The sequence below is a fragment of the Elephas maximus genome, chromosome 22 (assembly GCF_024166365.1).
Source record: "Elephas maximus indicus isolate mEleMax1 chromosome 22, mEleMax1 primary haplotype, whole genome shotgun sequence".
Taxonomy (NCBI): Eukaryota; Metazoa; Chordata; class Mammalia; order Proboscidea; family Elephantidae; genus Elephas; species Elephas maximus.
The window spans coordinates 19,626,517-19,650,509 of NC_064840.1; the positions used below are offsets into that span (position 1 = coordinate 19,626,517).

The following is a 23,993-nucleotide window of genomic DNA, read 5'->3' on the forward strand; positions in this document are numbered from 1 at the left end:
TTCAGAGAGGAAACGTGATTTGTCTAAGGTGGAGCTGCACCCATCTTGCCTGTGGTGCTCTCAGCGCAGAGGGTCATTGGTGACAATCCCTAAGATGTATGCAGTTGGGTGGCTCTCTGAAAGTTAAGCATGAAACTACTGTATGACCCAGCAATTCCACTCCTAGATGTGTGCCCAAGAGACCTGAAAGCAGGGACTCAGACGGGTACTTGTACACCAATGTTCATTGCAGCACTACACACTGTAGCCAAAAGATGGAAACAACTCAAATGTCCACCAACGGATGAATGGATAAAGAAAATATGGTATATCCATACAGTGAAATATTATTCAGCCATAAAGAGAAATGAAGTTCTGATACACGCTACGTCATGAGTGAACCTTGGAAACGTTATGCTGAGTGAAATAAGTCGGTCAGTCACTCTCAGGTCTCCACACCCACATTAGCCCTTGGCTTCACCAAACATGATGTCCTCCTCTTGTGATTGATCCCTCCTGATGATGGGAACAAAGCAAGTGAGTCAGACAGTGTTCTGTTGGGATCCATAGGGCTTTCATTGGCTGATTTTTGAAAGCAGATCACCAGGCCTTTCTTCCTAGTCTGTCTTAGTCTGGAAGCTCTGCTGAGAGCTTGTATGATCCCACTGACATGAAATGTCTAGTATAGGCAAATGCATAGAGACCAAAGTTCATTAGTGGTACCAGAGTTGAGTGGGATGGGGGGAAATCGGGAGTTAGGGCTGAAGGGGTCTGGCATTTCTATTTGGAATAATGAAAAACTTTTGGAAGTATAGAGTGGTTATGATCACACAACATTGGTGAATGTGAGTAATGTCACTGAATTGTATACTTAAAATGGTAAAAATGGCAAATTTTTTTATATATATTTTACCACAATTAAAAAAAAAAAAGATATATAGAGTGTGTACTGTGCTGGGCGCCTTGCCAAGTGCTCTGAGAGAATTTGCTCGTTGCACTCACAGGACAACTACATGATGAAAGTACTGTCCTTATTTCCCCACTTTGCAGATGAGGACCCTGAGGCTCAGAGAGCGCTTTTCACTTGCCCAAGGTTCACCCAGCTAGTGACAGATGTGAACCCAGGTCAGTTTCTAGGGGACCAAAAAGAGGACCAACAACAGCTGATTTTTGCTGTGAATAATGCTCGTTCTAGAAAGAGCCCCAGCCTGGAGCCGGAGACCCAGGTCCTAGTCCTGGCTGTGTCGCTAATGTCATGAGTGACCTCTGGGCCTCAGTTTACTCATCTGTGAAACCAGGGTCCAGAGCGGACTGTCTCTGTGTCTGCCCCTCTTAGGCTGCAGGCTGGAGGAGGCAATGTCCTGAAAAACCTGTTGTGCCCGTGCCAACCCTGCCCCTGAGCCGCAGTGCGGGCCAGGTGTCTACCAGTCAGGCTTCCAGCCCCTGGCACCTGCACTTCACTTGCTCCTATCGCCTCGGTTGTCTCTGAATTTGCAAACGGGCATTGCGCCGTCCGCCTGCCAACCCAAGGGTCCTTGACCACCCACTCTTTGTTTTTGCCAGTTTTGCTTCTCGTTTAATCATCCCAAACTCAGCCAAACTCAAGTTTGGCTTACGGGCAGCTCTCTGACAGGTGAACAGAAGGAAGTCCTGCTTTGCTGTCTACCCGAGTGATTATGGGAATGTTGAAAGCACACTCCAGGGATGCCAAGTTTGGCAAGGGAGTGGTCCCATGTGCTGCCAAGTGGGCCTAAGTGCAGGGATATGACAAGTCACAGGGAGGTGCCTACTCGGGCCTACAAGCCCCAGGGAGCAGGCACAACCTCTTAAGTACCCGAGGGGCTGAGTAAATAAGTGAGGTGCTGAGTAAATAAGTGAGGTGCTGAGCGAGGACCTTAGCAAAGAGCTTAAATTTGCAAGTGACAGATAAGGGCATGCTGCCTGTCAGGCTGGTGGGGAAACTCACTCATGGGAGCCCTGGCTAATCCAAACCCCTCCCCCATGGCCTGATGCTTGACACCAACCTCCAGCTGAAAGGTGACACTCCAGTGCCACCTGTGCCCTTAGTCACTCTCGGGTGCTCTTCAGATCCACATGAGCATGGAGCTGGTGACCCTGTCCTCAGCCACGGTAAGTGGCAAGGAGCTCTTGGGAGTTCATTTGGGTGGGAGGAAAAATCCAGGTGTGGGGGTTGTCGATTTAAGGCTGACATCATTCTGCCTCTTCCTCCCTCAAAGGCCTTCCAGGTATAGTTATTTTGGGGGGTGAGGGGTGGTGGGGTGGTGGGATGGGCTAGAAAACAAACTCGGATCCCCTCCGCCAGCCCTTGCTGCCTGCTGGCCAACACCTGTGGAAGCCAAACTTGTCTCCTGCCACTCTGGCATCTCGCAGCTGTTGTTTGCGTTCAGTTTGCAAGAAATAAAAATAGCTCTGGCCACTGCATACAGTTTACAGGTCAGCTGGGCAGCACCGTTATCTCACCCCCCTCGCTCCCCTTAAAGTGGAAACCGTGGTGGCGTAGTGGTTAAGCGCTGCTGCTGCTAACAAAAAGGTCGGCAGCTGGGATCCACCAGGTGATCCTTGGAAACTATGGGGGAGCTCTGCCCTGTCCTAGAGGGTCACTATGAGTCGGAATCGACTCCCTGGCCACGGGTTTGGATTTTTTGGCTTTTTAACACTTAAAACACATGGTCAGGTGCCTGTCTGAGGATGGTATCTATGTGCTCAGTGTAACACCCTCTGACCTATGGAATATGTTTATATCCAGTTGTGGGAGACGTATAGGTGTGGAGCCTGGACCTCAGCAGCTACCGAGCCTCTCTGAGCCACAGAACTGTGAAATGGAAGTAAATAATGACAATAACAGTAATAATTTCCAGAGAGTTCTTCTGAGGGCTAGAGCGGGTGGTGGTGAGAAGTCGTATAAGCTTGAAAGCATTCTACAGGTATGATGGTTTACGTGTGTGTAAACATCAGCTCCTGTGGAGTCTATTCTGACTTGTGGCGACCCCATGGGTGGCAGAGTAGAACTGTGCTCCATAGAATTTGCAGTGCCTAATTTTTCAGAAGTAGGTCCCCAGGCCTTTCTTCCAAGGTGCTTCTGGGTGGACACAAACCGCCATTGTTTTGGTTAGAAGCCGAGAGCATTACCTGTCTGCAGTACTTGGGGACTCCTATGTGTGTGCAAATGCCATATATATATATACATATATATAACTTGAAGAGTCGTATTTAACTGTGTGCCAGGTAAATGGGCAAGAATCAGTATCCCCATTTCAAAGATAAGGAAACTGAGGCTCGGAGTGTTTTGTTGGCAGCTTTCTCAAACAGTGCCCTTATTTGTCCCTGTGTACTTGGGGAAAGTTCTCACATGGTGGCCTTTGGGCCCATGTCATTGCTCTGCAAAGAAAAGAGAAAGACACTGGGATTTTTGTGTTGGTAACCCCTGCAAGGTAGGCGTTGAGGTGTTCGATCCACTGGCCCCTGTCTAATGGTAGATCTTAGAGGGTTTGCAGAGAGAGAGGGGGCTGACTGTGGAAAAGAGCTGGCCACTCCATGAAAGCTTCTGGTTTAGAGCTTGGAAGCTATACGCCATCCCTCAACCACCCACCACCCATGTGTCTGTCCATCTTACCCATTTGCCCATCTGTCCATCTATCCATCCTCCTATCCCCTGTCCCAATCAGCCATCCATTCCTCCAGATGGGACTTCCTGACCAAGTCCCTGAAGAGCCTGATAATGCAAACCAAAAACCAAAACCCAAAACCAAACCCAGTGCCGTCGAGTCGATTTCCTATAGGACAGAATAGAACTACTCCATAGAGTTTCCAAGGAGTGCCTGGAGGATTTGAACTGCAGACTTCTTGATTAGCTGCCGTAGCACTTAACCACCACACCACCAGGGTTTTCTTGATAATGCAAAGCTTGCATTATTTCACTAGCTTTCCAATGATAATCAATGTAAAGAATTTTGTCCTCAGAGCTCATCAATCCCAAAGCATTGTAGTGTATTTTTTGCTCTGATGCCGCTTTTTAATATTCTCGTCAGTAATTCAAGTTATTTTTATCTGGGGTGGGGAGATGCCCAGCATTTCAGTTTTACGCACTTACTATTTTTTTTGTTTTGTACCTCACCATTTTAAATGTGCACATTTAAAATGTGCCTAAAGTTGGCCCTATTTGTATAAAGTGCTCCGCTGGGCACTCTGCTTCAGAACGACCATGGAGACAACCAGCTCATTCCCCTGGCGCTTCTGAACACAGATTCAGAAACGAGACCCTAAAATTGAAATTCCAGCTTGGCTGAAGCCATCAGTTGTTGCACAATGTATGGGCCTGGGTGAGAAGTCACATACCTTACCCCTCTATCCTTCAGCTCTGGGGCCACAAACTCCATTATCTTACAGTGGACCAGCATGTAATATAAATGAGTGTAACAGGTAGGGGAAAGCAATAGGGAGTGGTGGGGACTATGACAAACTGGAGTCCGCCTGCCCTGTCGACGAATACGCTCTGTAGTGAAAAAGCCTGTGTTCAGCCACAGACCACGGAGTTTTCTTTAAAGAGAAACTTGATGAACTTAAAAATACAGAAGTTTCTGACTTTGTATAATACCTAGAAAGTACCGTTGCCAGAAATTCTGAATGTTTGGAGGAAGTACTCGGATCATTTCGTTCTGGGAATTTTTCCACTCTCCTTAAAAATGTTGGAAACCCTGGTGGTATAGTGGTTAAGTGCTACGGCTGCTAACCAAAGGGTCGGCAGTTCCAATCCACCAGGCGCTCCTTGGAAACTCTATGGGGGAGTTCTACGCTGTCCTATAGGGTCGCCGTGAGTCAGAATCAACTCGACGGCACTGGGTTTGGTTTTTTGTTGGTCTGTAAGAAAGCTGTGTTGAAGTATAAAAAAAAAAAGCAGTTTTACAAAAGGACAAATATTGCATGATTCCAGGTATATGAAATATCTAGAGCAGACAAATGCGTAGAGACAGACGTTTATAAGTGGTTACCAGCGCCAGGGGGAGGGAGCAGTGGGGAGTTATTGCTGAAGGGGTACTAAGTTTCTGTTTGGGGTGGTGGATAACATCTGGAGATGGATAGTGGTGCTGGCTGCACAACACGGTGAATGTAATTACTGCCACTGAATCGTACATGTAAAAATGGTTAAAATGGCAAGAGTTTTGTTATGTATATTTTTACTGCAATAAAATAAAAAGTAAAGTGTTTTAGATACCAGATTGATAGATTCAAGCTTTGTGGTCTTGCTTTTTTAATGCGTCTCAGGTATGATGGTGGCAATATGAGTATAGAAATTTCAAAATGTTCAGGCTACCTTTTTTTTTCAACAGTATTTCTTTAAAATAACGATGATCTGCTCAAGAGAGCAGAGTTAGTGTGGTAGAGAGAGGCATGGGTTAGAAATCAAAAGACCTGAGTTTGTTTATTCAATTAACACTTGTTTAGCCTTCACTCTACCAGGCACTGTTCTAGACCCTGGAATAGAACAGGCTTTTTCTGCCCTTCCTGGCCTTCCATTCTAGTTGTTTAAGCATACCCCAGGCTGGGTGTACTACTGCTATCAAGAAAATAAGACAGGGTGCCCTTCCTTCCTTCAGGGCCATGATGATGGTAATGATGATGATATTAATAATACCAACTCAACAATGATAATAACTGACGACGAAGATGACGGCTAGCAGCAATAATCACCTTATATTTACAAAGTGGAATATAGTAAAGAGTTTTTTTTTTTTACAGCTTTATTGAGACACAGTTCACACGCCATACAGTTCACCCATTTAAAATTTACAGCTCAATGGTTTTTAATACGTTTACAAATTTATGTACCTATTTTACCATAATCAATTTTAGGATATTTTCATCACCCCAAGAGAAATCTCACACCCTTTGTCCATCATCTCCCCATCGCCCCCATCCCCCTATTTTCTCCTCCCAAGCCCTAGGCAATCACTAATTTATTTTCTGTCTCTAAGGATTTGCCTGGAAACCCTGGTAGTGCAGTGGTTAATAGCTGTAGCTGCAGTTTGAATCCACCAGGCGCTCCTTGGAAACTCTATGGGGCAGTTCTAGTCTGTCCTACAGGGTCACTGTGAGCCAGAATCGACTCGATGGCAATGGGTTATGGATTTGCCTATCTTGGACACTGTATATAAATGGAATCATATAATATGTGGTCTTTTATGACTGGTTTCTTTCACTTAGCGTAGTATTTCCAAGGTTCATCTATGTTGTACCATGTATGAGTGTTACCAGAATAAGGCTCTTGCCTCTCACTGGTCAAGAATGAACAGGTAAGGCACGCAGAATTTTCCACACGAGCAAAGCTTTATTGAAGAGGCTTGCAAGTGGAGACAAGGAGGGCCTAAGCAACACATACACCTGTTTCACAAAACAAAAGACAGGCCTGGGTTTTTAAAAGTTCTTGGGCGGGAAAAGATTTATGTTTATTCACAGGCATAGGCAGGGATATGATGTTGTGCACACAGCAGCTTTCCAAGATGGCTCCTTTCCTGGAGGCCTCTGGGATTTGTAGCAGGACTTATTATGGGGTGTCGCGCCTGTGCAGTCCCCTGCTATCCAGGTTCGATTCCCAACTGGGGCTGTAGCCCCTCACTGCCCCTGGCAGAAGGTCACGTAGCGGTCACAGGTAGATGTTCTGCGCATGTCCCTGGGGTTGGTTTTCTCCAGCTGCTTCTGAAAGACAACTCTGAAGGAGTTTGTGGGATATTTTCTGATACCCTGCCCCATTGTTCTGGGGAATGGCTTTGTGTCTGCGCCCTGGCCCATTTCTTGTTACTTTGTAGATTTGGGGGCCCCTCTGTTCCCTGTCTTAATAAGTCTCTAGGTTCCACACCCAACCCCCTATTACCTCCCTGATAGTATAGCTTATCTCTCTTTTACTTGCTTCTCATCTAACCATACGAGTCTCTTTGCTATTCTTCAAACAGGCACCCTCTGACCCTCTGATCTCAGGGCCTTTGCTCCCTGTCTTATCAGGGCTTCATTCATTTTCATCGGTGAGTAATATTCCATATTATGGATATATACCACCTTTTGTTTATCTATTTGTCCTTTGATGGCATTTCAGTTGTTTCCACGTTTTGGCTGTTATGAATGATGCTGCTATCACAGGGTCCTTTAAATATACATGGTTTCACTTAGCTCTCCTAGACGCATGTTTGTGATCTATGGCAAGTGTGCGTTGGTATGCCTCAATCAGAGATAAGGAACTGAGACCCAGAGGGGTTTAAGGAGAATGCCCAAGGCCACAGAGCAAGTTAGCCGCTGAGCTGGGACGTGAGCCTGTCTCCAGTCTTTACCCAGGGATCCTCCCTTCTAGCCTCTCTGCTGATACCAGAACCTAATGCCTCTCACCCACCAGCAACTTGAAGAGAGAAATCACTCCATTATATCGACCCTAAGATGTTTCTCCTTTCTCCTTACAGATTTTCTGAATGGTCCTACTTCTCTTTGTGTCCTGTCTGTTTTTTTCTTGCCTAACCTTCTCCTGATTAAAAATCTGGAAGACCATGATGGACTCCGACCTAGTCACCAAGAGCAAATGCAAAGCGAGCCTCATTCAGAGCCAGGAGCCCTTTCTGGCCTCAGACAGCTCAGGGGAGCCACTGCAGAAAAATGACGACCACAGCTCACTGCCAAAGACGCCCACAGAGGCCGAGCCAGCCTCTCTTAAAGAACTCAAAGATACCTCTCAGTGGAGAACTTCCTGGCCACCCCCACACCAGAAACCCCTGAGAAACCCCCCTTCCTCTGATGACCTGCCGGCCTCCCCAGATCTCCAAGCCAATGGGGCAGCGACCACGGCCCCAGAAACCAATGGCCTGTCCTCCCCAGCCAGGCCTCAGGACCAGCAAGCCAGGTCCTCCTCCAAAGAAGACAAGAAACAAGCTCATATCAAAAGGCAGCTGAAGACCAACTTCATCCTGGGTTCCTTTGATGACAACTCCTCTGATGAAGACCCTGGCACCAGCTTGTTCCGAGAATCTTCCCGGAAAGGCAGCCGGGCCAGCCTGGGGGCCCTGTCGCTGGACGCTGCTCTGACTGCAGGCGAGCCTGAGAACACTGTCCCCAGTATGAGGTAAGGTGCTCTCTCTCTTCCCAGCACAGAGCTTGGGTGGGCTTGCACTCTCCCCTTCCCTCCACTTCACCTGCTCAGTCAAGCACTTTGGGGAGAGCTTTGTAAAAAGTGGTCCCTCAGTGGTGTAAATGTTTTGCGCTGGACTACTAGCCCAAAGGTTGACGGTTTGAACCCACCCAGCAGCGCAGAGGAAGAAAGGCCTGGCGACCTGTGTCTATAAAGATTACAACCAAGAACACCCTATGAAGCAATTCTATTCTGTAACTCATGGGGTCACCTTGAGTCGGAATCGACTCTCCAGCAATGAAATTTTTTTTTTTTTTTAATGTTAGAAAGTAGAAGGCATAAGCTTTCCCACCTTCCTTCCATCTCTCCTTTCAAAATCATTTATGAGCATATCTACTGTGTGTACAGGGCCCCGTGCCAGGACACTGGCTTTCTAGAGGACCTCAGCCTAGCTGGGGAAGATAAGCTCCTGTGTAAGTAGTTATAATTTAAACAGAAGGAGCCCAGGCTAACCAGGAGGGAGGTTCTCCCCGCCTCCTGCCGAGACATCCTTCCTTCATCCATTCATTCACTCATTCAACATGTAGCTAGCAGCCAGAAAACATGCTTTCCCCCCGTGATGCCTAAAAGGCAGAAACTTGGATGATATAACCCATACCCATTCCTGTGATTGTTGGAAATGGATACCCATAGGTCCCCAGCAGGTGGGACTATCCCAGGGGTGCAGTTGGTGGCTTTGTATTTTACATTAGCAACGTTCTCCACCTCCAAGCCAACCCCTAACCCCAAATTACAAATGAAGGTGGAAGTTCCAGGTAGAACATTATGCGCATGCAGGAAAGCACCGACAAGAGAAGGACCATCAACCAGCAGGCATAACATCGGTTCTATTGTTGCCAGGTGGAAACCCTGGGTTTTGCTCCACGTACAAGAGGCCTAGGTGGGCGATCAGAAAGACACCTTTATTTCCTTGTACGAGGAAAGGAGCCATCGGGGCTGTTGCCTCCAACAGGCAGCTTGAGGAGGTGGGCTTTTAAAGAGAGCTCGGGGCTTGGGGATGACTATTATTCATTTTCTCCGGACAATGGTTCGATCCCCCAAGATGGAGGAAGGGATGAATTTTTCTCCATTAGGATGTTAAGTCTCTACCCGGAGGCGGGTTTAAGCCATCTATGGCCCGTTCTGTGGTTATCTTGTCAGGACAATTTCAGAAGAAAAGGCAGCTGGTTTTGCTTGGTGTATCGACTCGACGGCATTGGGTTTGGTTGTGGGTTTTAGGAGGGTAAGTCAGAGCAGGAGTCTCTTGGAAGTGTTGGGCTCTGAGGCTGCCTGCCTCACAATTTTTGCTTTCTTTCCTTCCAGCCTGTTTTCTCCCCTGGAGGTGGGCCTTACTGGGTGTTCTTTTAAGTATCTCTCAAACACTCTCCACCAAAGTAAGAACAAATTGAAGCAAGGAAATGGACATGGGTTCTTCCATAGGCACCCGTATTACCAAACCAAAAAAACCAAACTTGTTGCCGTCAAGTTGATTCTGGCTCAGAGTGACCCTCTAGGACAGAGTAGAACTGCTCCATGGAGTTTCCAAGCAACGGCTGGTGGATTTGAACTGTCAGCCTTTTGGTTAGCAATCAAGCTCTTAACCACTGCACCCTCAGGGCTCCCATATTACCAGTGAGTTTTTTTTTTTTTTTTTATTTTAACCCTGGTTGCTGAAAGTGGAGAATGTTGACAATCTTTAGGGGGCACATGGGCACGGGGTGTAGGGGTTTGGGCTAGTCCAACTCAAGGGACCCTTCCACTCTGATCTAACCCCTTCCCCATTTCCCAGGCAGACATTAAGGCCTGGGAGAGGCTGCTGTACCTCCAGCTGCTCCCTGGAAGGCCACCTGGTGACCCACATTGGCCTCTTCCTCCAGGCTGCCAATTGTGAGATGGCCTTGGAATAGACAGAAAATGCACATGTTTACTTCTTGTGGTTTGGGAGGAAGCTCTTTCTGAAGCAGTCCTCAAAGGGCCTTTTCCTTCCCGCTGTCACCTTATTATCCCAGGACACTCACTGCCCTATTCCCATTCTGGCCTGTGCGCTTGCTGTTCCCTCTGCACTGAAATCCTCCCCTCCCCCTCCCTCTCCTCTCCGACCAGGGCTGGCTTCTTGAGTGTGTTACCTCTCTGGTTAGTTTCTGTGGTCAGTCGCTCAGGGCCTTGTGCCTAGAAGGCCACCCTCCAAAAAAATTCAAACCCATTGCCACTGAGTCGATTCTGACTCATAGTGACCCATAGGGCTTTCAAGGAGCAGCTTCTGGATTTGAACTGCTGACCCTTTGATTAGCAGCCAAGCACTTAACCGCTTTACCACCAGGGCCCCTAGCTTGGCTTAGTGCTCAGCAGTACCCTCTTGAAAGTCTTAATAATTTTTGAACAAGGTGTTCGCTTTCTTATTTTGCTCTGGGCCCTGCAAATTACGTAGCTGGTGCTGTCTCCACCCCAGCTCTTTGCCTGCTGGCTCATCAGTCACCCCCCTGTGCCCTTCCCACCTTTAAAGTATTTCACCTCTCCCCTCCTCTCCTCCCCTGCCTCAGTTTCTTGATCAGTCACGCTGGTTTGTTGTCTTCCACTCCTTGAGATTGTGTCTCAAATAAGTTTCCTTATTTGTTTACTTGGTGATCACCTGTCTCCCCATGCTAGACTTTTGGCACCATGAAGGCAGGCCCCTGTTTGTCCATATTTATCCAAGTCTCTGCTTTTCCCCACTCCTTAGCCTAGTGCTGATTCATGGAGACTTTTAATAAATATCTGCCAAATGTATGATTACAATGAGAAACACAAGCTTGCCAAAGACAGAATTCTGCATTCCTGGGGCATGCAAATGTCTTAATGAGTGAGTGCAGGAATGAATGAAGGCTGGATGGATGGATGGGTGGGTGGATGGATGGATGAATAGACATTTTGTTATTGCTTTTTATCAGCAGTAGGATTTTTTTTTTGCATTTAATTTTTTTTAAATAATTTTTATTGTGCTTTAAGTGAAAGTTTACGAATCAAGTCAGTCTCTCACACAAAAACCCATATACACCTTGCTAAAAAAAAATACACACTCCCAATTACTCTCTCCTTAATGAGACAGCCCGCTCTCTCCTCCATTCTGTCTTTTCGTGTCCATTTCGCCAGCTTCCAACCTCCTCTACCCTCTCATCTCCCCTCCAGGCAGGAGATACCAACATAGTTTCAAGTGTCCACCTGATCCAAGAAGCTCACTCCTCACCAGCATCCCTCTCCAACCCATTGTCCAGTCCAATCCATGCCTGAAGAGTTGGCTTCAGAAATGGTGCCTGTCCTGGGCCAACAGAAGGTCTGGGGGCCATGACCACCAGCGTCCTTTTAGCCTCAGTCAGACCATTAAGTCTGGTCTTATGAGAATTTGGGGTCTGCATCCCACGGCTCTCCTGCTCCCTCAGGGGTTCTCTGTTGTGTTCCCTGTCAGGGCAGTCATCGGTTGTAGCCAGGCACCACCTAGTTCTTCTGGTCTCAGGATGATGTCGACTCTGGTTCATGTGGCCTTTCTGTCTCTTGGGCTCGTAATCACCTTGTGTCCTTGGTGTTCTTCATTCTCCTTTGCTCCAGGTGGGTTGAGACCAACTGATGCATCTTAGATGGCTAGCAGCAGTAGAATTTTTGTTTTCACCAAATTCTGTTGGCATATAGTCTGTGACTTGGCATACTAGTCCTGGGATTAAACTCCAATTTTGAATTTTTCTTCTGTCTTGGTTGTTGTTAATTGCCATCAAGTTGGCTCCAACTCATGGCAACCTTATGTATAGTAGAACAAAACGTTGCCTGGTCCTGTTCCATCTTCATGATCATTGGTATGTTGGAGTCCATTGCTGTGGCTATGGTGTCATCCTTTCCAACCTAGGGGACTCATCTTCCCAGCACTATGCCAGATAATATTATGTTGTGATCCACAGGGTTTTCACTGACTGATATTCAAAAATAGATCACCGGGCCTTTTTTCCTAGTCTGTCTTAGTCTGGAAGCTCCACTGAAACTTGTCCATCATGGATGACCTTGCTGGTATATAAAATACAGGTATCATAGCTTCCAGCATCATAGCAACTCTTTTGTCGTCAATATGGTTATAAAACGTTGCATTTTTCTCACCTGACAAAGGCTGGCTAAAAATATACATCCATTGAATTCATACTATCTGTTGAGATCTTTGCTCTGTACTCCCCTTTGTGTTTATCTTGGGGTTGGGACTTGGCCTTTCCTTAGGCTTTGAAACAGTTCCCAAGATTTGGAATTCCCATGCAGCCTTTAGAAAGGAAGTTAAAGAGAACATTACATGATGTGGCAAAATAGTTGCCTACATACTATTAAATGAAGGTTATCAAAGACTGCTGTTCACCAAGAGACAGAAAGGGCCACATAAACCAGAGGCTACCGCAGCCTTAGACCAAAAGAACTAGATGGTGTCCAGCTACAACCGATGACTGCCCTGGCAGGGAACACAACAGAGAACCCCTGAGGCAGCAGGAGAGCTGTGGGATGCAGACTCCAAATTCTCGTAAAAAGACCAGACTTAATGGTCTAACTGAGACTAGGAGGACCCCGGGGGTCATGGCCACCAGACCTTCTGTTAGCCTGGGATAGGAACCATTCCCAAAGCTGACTCTTCAGACATGGATTGGACTGGACAATGGGATAGAAAAGGATGCTGGTGAAGGATGAGCTTCTTGTATCCAGTAGACACTTGAGACTATGTTGGCATCTCCTATCTGGAGGGGAGATGAGAGGGCAGGGGGGTTAGAAGCTGGCAGAATGGACACGAAAGAAGAGAGAGTGGAGGGAAGGCGTGGGTTGTCTTATTAGGGGGAGAGCAATTAGGAGTATATAGCAAGGTATATATAAATTTTTATATGAGAGACTGACTTGATTTGTAAATTTTCACTTAAAGCACACACACACACAAAAAAGACTGCTGTTCAGAGGGATTCCATTTTGTTTAAAAAGAAGCAGTGTGGTTTGTGTGAGCAGGCCCTGGGGTGAGATACCCAGGCTCAAAGCCACCTCTAACTAACAGTCCCTACCCTGGGGGCTGCATGTGTGGACTGAATGGAATACAGCAGGTTCAGGAGCCCTCAGCTACAACTCCGAAGTTAGGACAAGCTCTGAAACTGAACATGAGTTGGTAGTAAACTCTTTCAGTAGTAAAACCCTGCTTATAGTCTTTATTGATCCCAGCGTGATCATCATTACCTAAGATGCTCAGTGTCACGGGAAGGGCCCAGACCCCAGTGTCAGCCAGGTCTGGGTTCAGACCTCAAGTCAGTCTCATTACCTCTCTGAGCTGCAGGTCCTCCTCTGTCAAAGGGGGATAATAATAGTGCCTACCTCACAGGATTGTTGAGATCGCTGGGTGGGGGGGTGCCTGGTGCAGGCAGCCCAGAGGCTCCCCCAGCTCCCATCAGTTGAATGGGCCACCTCGGAAGTCTTGGCCTGTGACCCTGGCCATTCCTGAACCCTGGCTAGGCATGTGCCTTTAAGATGTAGCAACCTGTTTCTGTGGAGGAGGAAGAGCAACTGGAAGGCAGGTGAAGTGTCCTGATAAAATGACAAAGTAGGCCACAGGTGCTGGGGCTGCCCCCACTTCCCAAACCTCCCCTTCCGTGTTGGGAGCCTTGAGGTAAGAGACTTTTGGACCCAGGGAAAGAGAGTGAAGGTCTGTGGGGTCTGGACATGAAGGAGGGGGCCCTGCCCAAAAGGTTAGGGAACACCAGGGAATCCAACTGGAGTCAGGTATGTGGCATCACCTTCCCAAATAAAGACATGGGTGGGCTTGCAGTGAGAACATCTCCGCTCCTTCCTGATGACCGTTACCATCTGCCCTTCTTCTCATCAGCTGTCAAGTTGCTGTCAGGTCGATTCCAACTCAAAACCCTGTAGGACAGAGTAGAACTGCCCCATAGCGTTTCCAAGGAGTGGCTGGTGGATTCAAACTGCTGACCTTTTGGTTAGCAGCCAAACACTTAACCACTGTGCCACCAGGGCTCCAGTTCCAGGTAGTAATCAGGTCCTAAAACTTTAAATTGTCTACAATTTTTTTTTTTTTTTGGCGAGAGGAGCTTGTTTGCTTTTTAAAAATTTTATTGTGATAAAATATATATAAATAAAAAATTTTCCATTTTAACCATTTTTAAGATCTCAGTGACATTAATTACATTTACCCCATCATGCTACCATCACCATGCAATTTTTATTTGTTCCTGAATAGAGTGTCAGGTATCTTTCTGTAAGGTTTTTATTCATTCATTTATTTATTTTGGAAGAGGCTGTCAGAACCTCAATTTTCAAATCCCTTTAGCTCCTAAAATGATTTCCGGGAGCTTGAGAAAAGGGATCCCCTTGAGGCTGGCTATTAAATTAATCCAGGGTAGAGAGCAACTGGCGTCCCTGGGTGGTGCAGATGTTAATGTGTTTGGCTGCAGATTGAAAAGCTGGAGGTTCAAGTCCACCCAGAGGTGCCTCGGAAGAAAGGCCTGGAGATCTACTTCCAAAACATCAGCCACCGAAAACCCTATGGAGCACAGTTCTACTCTGACACACGTGGGGCCGCCATGAGTCTGAATCGACCAGACATTTTTATTAAAGAGCAACTAAAAATAATACCTTTCTTCCCCCTCAGTATCCTGTTTTAGAAAAACCATTGTCTCCTGCCCTATACTTTATAGAACATTTTCTACCATCCTATATTGAAAGGGATTATTTCATTTTGTTTTTCTTTTTCGTGAAAGCACATGGTAGCGATAATCTTCTAGACGAGGATGTGGGGAGAAGGAATTTGCCCAAGGTCACACAGTGGGTGGGGGCAGCACCATGGCCAGTCCTTCCACAGGTCTTTCCATCATGTTGCTACTCCTGTGCATTTTCCTGTTGATTTGTATGTTTGTATTTTCATTGACCCGGGTTTTCCCTCTACAATACCAACAAGTAAAATTTAACCTTTGATAAGTCTGAGAGGAAGAGCTTGTATCAGGAGACTACATTTACAGCCGTGTTTGAACTGCTTCATTGAGAATCCCAACCGTTGATGTTTGCATAAATGTGGTGTCGTGCATACATGTGCGTATTATTCCTTCTCTCCTGCCTTCTATTCCTACCAGATAATGCAGGCAGAGACAAATGCAAGTTATTATAACTCTGATGAAGCACAAAACCCTGCCATATCTAAGTGAAATCCCTTTCTGGAGAGCCCCAGGGAAAAGCAAGGTGGGTGTCTTCGTCACCTAGTTCTGCTATAATAGAAATATCGCAAGTGAGTGGCTTTAATAAACAAAAGTTTATTCTCTCACAGTTTAGTAGGCCAGAAGTCCATATTCAGGGCGTCAGCTCCAGAGGAAGGCTTTCTTTCTCTGTTGGCCCTGGAGGAAGGTCCTTGTCATCAATTTCCCCTGGACTAGGAGCTTCTCAGCACAGGGACCCCAGGTCCAAAGGACACGCTATTCTCCTGGCTCTTGCTTTTTGGTGGTATGAGGTCCCCTGTCTCCCTGCTTGTTTCTCTCTTTCATATCTCCTGAAGAAATTGGCTTAAGACACAATCCAATCTTGTAGATTGCATCTTGCCTCATTAACATAACTGCCGCCTATCCTACCTTATTAACATCGTAGAGGTAGGATTTACAACACATGGGGAAATCACATCAGATGACAAAATGGCGGACAATCACACAATACTGGGAATTATGGCCTAGCCAAGTTGAATCACATATTTTTTGAGGACACAATTCAGTCCATGACAGTGGATTAGGCTATCTCTAAGGGTATCTAGGAAACTCTGGTGGCATAGTGGTTAAGAACTACGGTTGCTAACCAAGAGGTCAGGGTTCAAATCCCTCAGGCGCTCCTTGGAAACTCTATGGGGCAGTTCTACTCTATGAGTTGAAATCGACTGGATGGCACTGGGTTTGGTTTTTTTTTTGTAATGTGGGTTTCTTTGGAGGAGGTGAAGGGCCGTGAAAGACCTTGAAACTCCGAAGAACTAAAAATTTTATTCATCTGTTTTTTTTAAACCAGTTCTTGAAATGTTGTTTAATATGTGGTTAGAGCACAACTGACCAGTGCCCTCAGGCTGTCACAACTCCAGGGGAGTCACTGTTCAAGTTGTGGCCATGTGAATAGCACTCCCTAGAGGTTTGGCTTGGCCTGCGCCTTTTGAAAGGACATTTGCCAACATTTATACTATTTAGTGTTTGTTTGCTTGGGTCGCTATGAGTCGGAATCGACTCCACGGCACTGGGCTGGGGTTTGCTTGTTTTTATGAATCTAGGTTGTGTTTGGAAACCCTGGTGATGTAGCTGTTCAGTGCTACAGCTGCTAACCAAAAGGTTGGCAGTTTGAATCCACCAGGCGCTCCTCGGAAACTCTATGGGGCAGTTCTACTCTGTCCTATAGGGTCGCTATGAGTCAAAATCGACTTAATGGCAGTGGGTTTGGATTTTGGGTTTTTTTTTTTTTTAGGTTACATTTATTATTATTGTACTCTTTTCTGGGCAGTGTTTAGGGCACTTTGTATTTATTATAACCACTTGGAGAAGCATGCATTTGTTCTAATTGGGATCAGTATGAGTTCAAATCTCCCACTCTGTGAGCTGGGCAACCCACTTCACATGTGAGTCTCGGTGCCCTTTATCAGTATCATGGGGATAAACACACTAGGATTGCTGTGAAGAGTAAATGAGACAGGCACAAAAGTCGATGTATATGCTCGTTAGTCTTATCAAGAGCTTATTTAGGGCCACTCTGTGTGGCCCTCACTTTACTAGGAGACCCCCGGGGGCTCAAAGTGTACCCCGGAAGCTCACTGGGGGGGAGTGCGGAGCAAATGGGTACCTGCGAAGAGGTGAAAGAATAAGCAACAGCAGGAACTTGGAAGCCAAAAGCTGACTTGACCAAGGGTGCTATTAGCAGGTACAATGGGGGTATCTCTCATTTTAAATGTCCTGTATTTTCCACCACTTCCCTATTGTGTGTGTATTCAAACGTGCTATTTGAGAATTTTCTCCAGCTGCCAATATGTCAGGGTAGTCCATCCTAGAATTCCTGTACTCCAGCCAGGATAGTGGGGTTGGGAAATAGGAGCCCAAGGGGACCCCTGGTGGTGCAGTGGTTAAGAGCTGAGGCTGCTAACCAAAGGGTCGACAGTTCCAATCCACCAGCCGCGCCTTGGAAACCCCATGGGGCCGTTCTGTTTCCTGTAGGGTCGGAGCCGGAATCGACTCAATGGCAATGGGATTTTTGGTTTCACCCACGGGCTGGATCACCTGCCTCTCTGCGATTGGCTGGGCCCGGGTGCCGGCGAGCGCGGGTCCAGGGCCCGGGCCGGCCCAGTGGGTGGGGCGCGGGGCCCGGAGCGGGCCGGGCCTGGGAGGGGGTGCTTGGGGCGGGTGCGTAGGCCCGGGATACTCGCACGCAGCGCGCATTTCGGGGCGAAGGAAGCCAACGCGGAGTTGGGCGCCTACCAGCTGCAGTAGAACCGGACCCAAGTCGGTGTAGAATCACGCCTCCACCTCCCCGTCGCCGCTTTGCTGCCTTGCTGAGTCCCAGGACCCGGGTCTACTTCAGAGGGTTAGGGGGTGCATGCTCTGCACCCCAGCAGGAACCCGGTGGGATTGGCCCGCGGAGCTGTCAGCATGAGTCCTGCCAAGTGCAAGGTCCGTTTCCCTGATTGCAAAGTAAAGTAGGTAAGCTTGCTCGTTTAATATACTGACCGCTGGGTCACCTTTTACAGACGTGTGCACTCCCCTCCATGAAGACAGACCGAGTGTCCTCTTGGCAACAATACCCTCTAGTCCAACTACCCCCTCCCCTCCGCCCCCATCCCTCCCCGGGGAATGCAGGCTCCGGTTCGGGCGCTGAGGAGATGGAGCCGGCCTTGCAAGATGTGAGCTGCTCTTGGCAGGAGAAGAGCAGGGAGAGCCCAGCTCCATTTGGCAGAGACGATGACAGGAGGGGGTGGCCATCCAGGAGGCCACGTGTACCTCATGATCGACCTGTTGGTGGGGGCCACCCTTTCTCCTATCCTTGAGAAAGGTGATGGTTGTGGAAGGCTGGTCTTTTTAAAGCCTAGTGATGTTGAAGCTGAGGGGGAATCTACCTGGACCTGAGCAGGTATCACTCTGAAGGTCCTTTTTTGAGCAGATCAATGCAGACATCTCTGCACCTGAGCACCTCTTCGTTTTTTTCAAAATTTTGAAATTTATCAATAAGCAAAAAAGAGCAAAAATTACCCATATTCCACAACCTGTAATCTTTCTTAACAGTTGTTGTCTGTCCTTGCAGCCTTTTCTCTGTGCAGATACGTTTTGATTTATGAACTTGAATCGTACAGAATATATTTTATTGTACCTTGCATTTTCACTCAACATTAAATATTCTTCTACCATCAGGTTTGGCAAACTATGGCTCCCTGCCTGGTTTTGTATGGCTTGTGAGCTAAGGATGGTTTTTACGTTTTCAAATGGACTAAAAAACAAAAAACAAAAGAATACTGTATAGTGACACATAGAAGTTACATGAAATTCAGATTTCAGTTTCCTTCAATGAAGTCTGATTGGAACACACCCATACTTATTTTTGTATTGTCTGTGTCTGCTTTCATGTTTCAGTGGCAGGATTGGACAGGGTTTGTCTGACCCTTAAAACCTAGTAATTATCTGGCTCTTTATAGAAAGAGTTTGCCAACCCCTGATCTACAACATACTTTTTGCAGGGTAAGTAGTGTTTCCTTTAAATGGGTATACCTTAAAATGAATAACCAATACCCTATTGATGGATATTTAGTCTATTTCTCTCTCTTTTTGCTATTATAAAGTAACTAAGTCTCTGTTTCCATTCTTTGTTATTTTCTTAGGATCAATTTACCTGGTCCATAAGCAGTCCCTGCACACTTATGTGTCAGGACTGCATCTAGGAAAAGGAAGGGACACCAAAATACTTGGGAACTATGACCTCCTACCTCCAGGGACTCCTTGTACAATGGGGGAACTGGATGTCATCTTAGTAATTCGAATTCAGAGCCAATGGGTGCAGCAATGGTAACTGCTGCCACTCCTGGGGTGCTTTCAGCATTGCTAAGCCGAGCAACTGGTGGGCAGGATCTCATGCTGTCTTCGTAACACCACCATGGGGCACTAAGTGGGGAAACTGAGGCCCCGCAGCTGGTAAGAGCACAACAGGGATTCCCATTCATAACCCAAACCTACGCTATAGGCCTCCGGGTTCTATTGCTTTAAGTTAACAACCTATTTGAATAGAGTCCTTTTTCTTTAAAAATAAGTTGTTGTTGTTAGTGGCCATCAAGCTGGCTCTGAGTTATGGTGACCCCACGTATAATAGAATGATACATTGTCCAGTTCTGCGCTATCCCATGATCATTGGTATGTTTGAGTCCATTGATTTTTTTTTGAATATTTTAATTGTGTTTTTGATGAATGTTTACACAGCAAATTAGGTTCCCACTTTACAATTTCTACACAGATTGTTCAATGACATTAGTTACATTTTTCACAATGTAGCAACGTTCTCTTTAATTGCACTCTAGTTGTTCTGCTTCCAGTAGTCTAGTTTCCCTGTCCCCTTCTCATTTTTGCTTTAGAGTAATTATTGACCTTTTGGTCTCACATAGATGATTTTTTAATGGAGCACCATACTCCCGGATAATATCCTTTATTTTGTGTGCCAATCTGTTATTTTGCTAAAAAATGACCTCAGGGGATGGATGAATCGTTGATTTTGAGTGTCTTCTAACCAAGGCGGCTCATCTTCCAACACTGTATCAGACAATATTCTGTTGTGCTCCACAGGGTTTTCAGCGGCTAATTCTTGGAACTAGATTGCGAGGCTTTTCATCTTAATCTGTTTTAGTCTGGAAGTGCCACTGAAACGTGCCCACCAGCCACCTGTCAGTTTGTCGTACTGTGGTGGCTTGTGTGTTACTATGATGCTGGAAGCTCTGCCATTGGTATTCCAAATACCAGCAGGGTCACTGCTTAGTGGACAGTTTAATAATAAGATGGCTGTCCTAATGTTGGACTAGTCAGAAGGACTAAAAAGTTACTGCGACTTGAGAGCATTCTGGGGAAATGAGGCTTTGTGGAGCCGGAAGGGCCTCAGAGGTTGTTTAGCTTCACAGATGGGAGGATCAGAAAGACATGCAGCCAGGCAGATGGAGGAAGGCTGGACCTTCCAGCTCTTTGATCCTTCTCCAGAAGAGACTAACGGAGCCATCAAGGGGGACCCGCCTTGGAGCGCTCACAGCTGTGACTGAGCAAAGGTCCTGTAAGGTAGAGAGAACTGGGGTTTGAATCACGGTCCTTCTTGCACACTACCTTTTGTGGGGCACGAAGGTCGAGTTTCTTCTACATTTGAGGCCCTGATCGAATTCCTCTGGCAAAACCACTCAGCTCCTAGAGCGTACCCAAATCACTGACTATGTGGTTTGCAAAGGATAATTTTTCCCCCTGATCTGTAAAGGTATTTACTCAAAAAGTTTATCATGTAAATCTTTAATTGCATACTTAATCCCAAAGAATACATTTTGCAAACCACTTTAAAAGAATAAATTTCGAAGTGGTCAGAATTATGCTGGCAAATCCAAGACGAGTGTGGTCACCATAATTATAATAATATGAAGATGCTTTATCAGATGACTGAATCATTCATCTCTTAGCTTGTTGGCATTGTTAGGTGCTGTCGAGCAGCTCCAACGCATAGCAACCCTGTGTACGACAGAACAAGACACTGTCTGGTCCTGCACCATCCTCACAGCTATTGCTGTGTCTGAGCCCATTATTGTAGCCACTGTGTCAGTCCATTTCCTGGAGGGTCTTCCTCTTTTTTGCTGACCCTCTACCAAGCATGATGTCCCTCTTCAGGGACTGGTCCCTCCTGATAACATGTCCAAAGAACGTGAGGTGAAATCTTCCATCCTTGCGTCTAAGTAGCACCCTGGCGATCCTTCTGAGACAGACTAGTTTGTTCTCCTGGCTTCTTCTCTTAGCTTAGAGTTGCTAAAAAGATGGAGTTAGACAGCCTGACTCTGTCACTTAGCAGCCTTGTGACCTTGACCAAGTGCACTCCACCCTTTGAACCTCGGTTTCCTCATCTGTCAAAGAGGAAACTCCTGATTAGGTTATGAGCATGTCCAGCCCTAGTGCCTGGCACTGTGCCTGGTCACCTGCACCCTGGAGGTGTTGGCCTTGGCACTGTCCTGGGTCAGCACAAACACTTGCCTGAACTGATAACAGTGACAACAGAGTTCTGTTGCAGGAGAGTCCCCCAGAGTGCAAGAGGGCTTGGGATCCTGTCCTGAAGGCCTTGGCCAGCTAACTGAGGAGCCACAATGAGTGATTAAGTTCCCAAGGTCCCAAATGCTGAACAGTGTCCCTTGGAGCATGAACAGTACCAGAGTTCGGGGGAAAGAGAAATAGATGGGGTGGGTATACTTGGAGAAGGGCTTCTGGGAGGAGCCTGAGTTGAATGGTGTGAAATAAATTGGGGAGGGGGAGGAAGAAGAATCTGGTCTTCAGTGAGTCCTGCAGTATCCTGTTGGGAGTGATATCACCGCATGGGGGTTCTGCTCAGAGTCTCGGCCAGCTGCTTGTATGGAAATGTTGGTTGTTGATCTCTTAGTGGTTCTCACCCCTAAATGCACATTAGATTTTCCTGGGAAGCTTTGGAATAATGTAGATGCCCGATTCCCCCTCCCCCAAGATACTGATTTAGTTAGTTCAAACTAGGGCCCAGGTGTCTTTTTTTTATTATTATTATGCTTTGTTTTTCTTTTTCTGTCTCTTTTTTTTTTTTTTTTGGTACTTTAGATGAAGGTTTACAAAACAAACTAGGTTCTCGTTAAACAGTACACATATTGTTTTGTGACATTGGTTAACAACCCCACAACATGTCAACACTCTCCCTTCTCGATCTCGGGTTTCCTGTTACCGGCTTTCCTGTCCCCTCCTACCTTCTCGTCCTTGCCCCTGGGCTGGTGTGCCCCTTTAGTCGTGTTTTATTTTATGGGCCTGATGAAGGGTGAACCTCAGGAGTAACTTCAGTACTGAGTTAAAAGGGTGTCTGGAGGCCATACTCTCAGGGTTTCTCCATTCTGTGTCAGAGCAGTGAGTCTGGTATTTTTTTTGTGAGTTAGAATTTTGTTCTACATTTTTCTTGAGCTCTGTCTGGGACCGTCTTTGTGATCCCTGTCAGAGTAGTCAGTGGTGGTAGCCAGGCACCATCTAGTTGTGCTTGATTCAGTATGGTAGAGGCCGTGGTAGATGTGATCCATTAGTCCTTTGGACTAATCTCTCCCTGTGTCCTTGTTTTTCTTTATGTGGGGTGGGACTAGTGGACTGGTCGGGTGGGACCAGTAGACTGTCTTAGATGGCTTCTCACAAGCTTTTAAGACCTGAGACGCTACTCACCAAAGAAGGATGTAGATAATTTTCTTTATAAACTATGTTAAGGCATCAGTATTTTTTAAACCTCCTCAGATGATAGGGTATGCAGTCAGGGTTGAAAACCACTGCCTAAGTCAGGAGTCAGTGAACTGTTTCTATGAAGGGCCGGCTAATACTTGTTTCAGGCTTTGCCAGCCATATGGTCTCTGTTACAACTGTTCAGCTCCACATTTGAGTGTGAAGACAGCCATGTAACCAGTAACCAGTTGACTTAGACTCATGTGACCCATGTACATCAGGGTAGAACTATGCATCATATGGTTTTCAGTGGCAGATTTTTTGGAAGTAGATTGCCAGGCCTTTCTTACTAGGTACCTCTGGGTAGACTCGAACCTCCAACTTTTTGGTTAGCAACCGAGTACATTAACCATTTGTATCACCTAGGGACTTGGAAAACAGCCATAGACAATATATAAACAAATGGGCATGGCTGTGTTCTGGTCAAACCTTATTTACGGACACTGAATTGTGAATTTCATAAAATGTTCACATGTTGCAGAATATCCTTCTTGTGTATTTTTTTTCCCCCCAATCATTTAAAGTTGTAGGAACCATTCTTAGCTTGTGGGTTATACAAAAACTGTTGGTGGGCTAGATTTGGCCCTTGGGCCGTAGTTTCCCCACCCTTGTCTGGCTAAAGAGGCCATTCCAGGCAGCATTGAGGGAGCAGGTGGCCTGAGAAATTTCCAAGGATCCATTTTTCTGGGAGCCCAGTTTTGTGCTGTCTGAAAACTAAGTTAAAGCTATCAGCCTTGATTACATAATATCCTTTCTTGCCTACTTGCTTTGTGATGGTAGGATGTTTGACCCTACAAGCGTTACATGGGTCAGAAGGTGCCTTCACCCCCATCAGCTCTTAGCAGTTGGGTGACCACCAGGGTGCTGTTGCCATCCCTATTTTATAAAAGCACAGATAGGGTAAGGGATTTAACGTAGACTGCAGATAGCTCGCTGGGCTGGTTACAGTCAGGGCCTGAGCCCAAGTCCCCCTCCTGGACCCCTGTGATGGCTCCACTGGAACAAGGCACCAGAGCAAAGTGGCCGAGGCCTTACTGTGGGCTGGCCTGGTGCTGAGCCCCAACACCAGCCTGATATTTCCATCCTATGAGGGAACCAAGGCGTAGATATTGAAGTAACTTGCCCAGGATTATACAGGTCGCAGATGGTCAATTATGGATTCAGTGCCCGGGAGGATGGCACCAGTCTACCAGGGTCTTTCAACCACAGACTACTGACGCTTGGGCTGGGTCATTTTTTGTGGTGCAGGCTATCCTGTGGATTGTAAGATGTTGAACAGCATTCCTGGCCTCCACCCACTAGACGCAAGGAGTACCCACAAGGTGTGACAAACAAAAATGTCTCCTGATGTTGCCCAGTGC

General features: G+C 46.6%; 1 protein-coding gene across 5 annotated transcripts in view; it reads left to right on the top strand.

The window, feature by feature from the left end:
- ACACB (acetyl-CoA carboxylase beta) overlaps positions 1–23,993 on the top strand; it is a 149,114-nt gene that overhangs the window by 13,332 nt on the left and 111,789 nt on the right. Inside the window, exons 1-2 of one of the 5 annotated variants that reach the window (XM_049865729.1) lie at positions 1,686–2,109; positions 7,446–8,098. In XM_049865729.1, the coding sequence (XP_049721686.1) occupies positions 7,530–8,098 (569 nt within the window). In that variant the 5' untranslated portion in view covers positions 1,686–2,109; positions 7,446–7,529. Of the gene's footprint in view, positions 1–1,685; positions 2,110–7,445; positions 8,099–15,264; positions 15,371–17,547; positions 17,842–23,993 lie in introns of those variants that run through there. The other 4 variants (XM_049865731.1, XM_049865728.1, XM_049865730.1 and 1 more) reach the window with 4 other exon arrangements.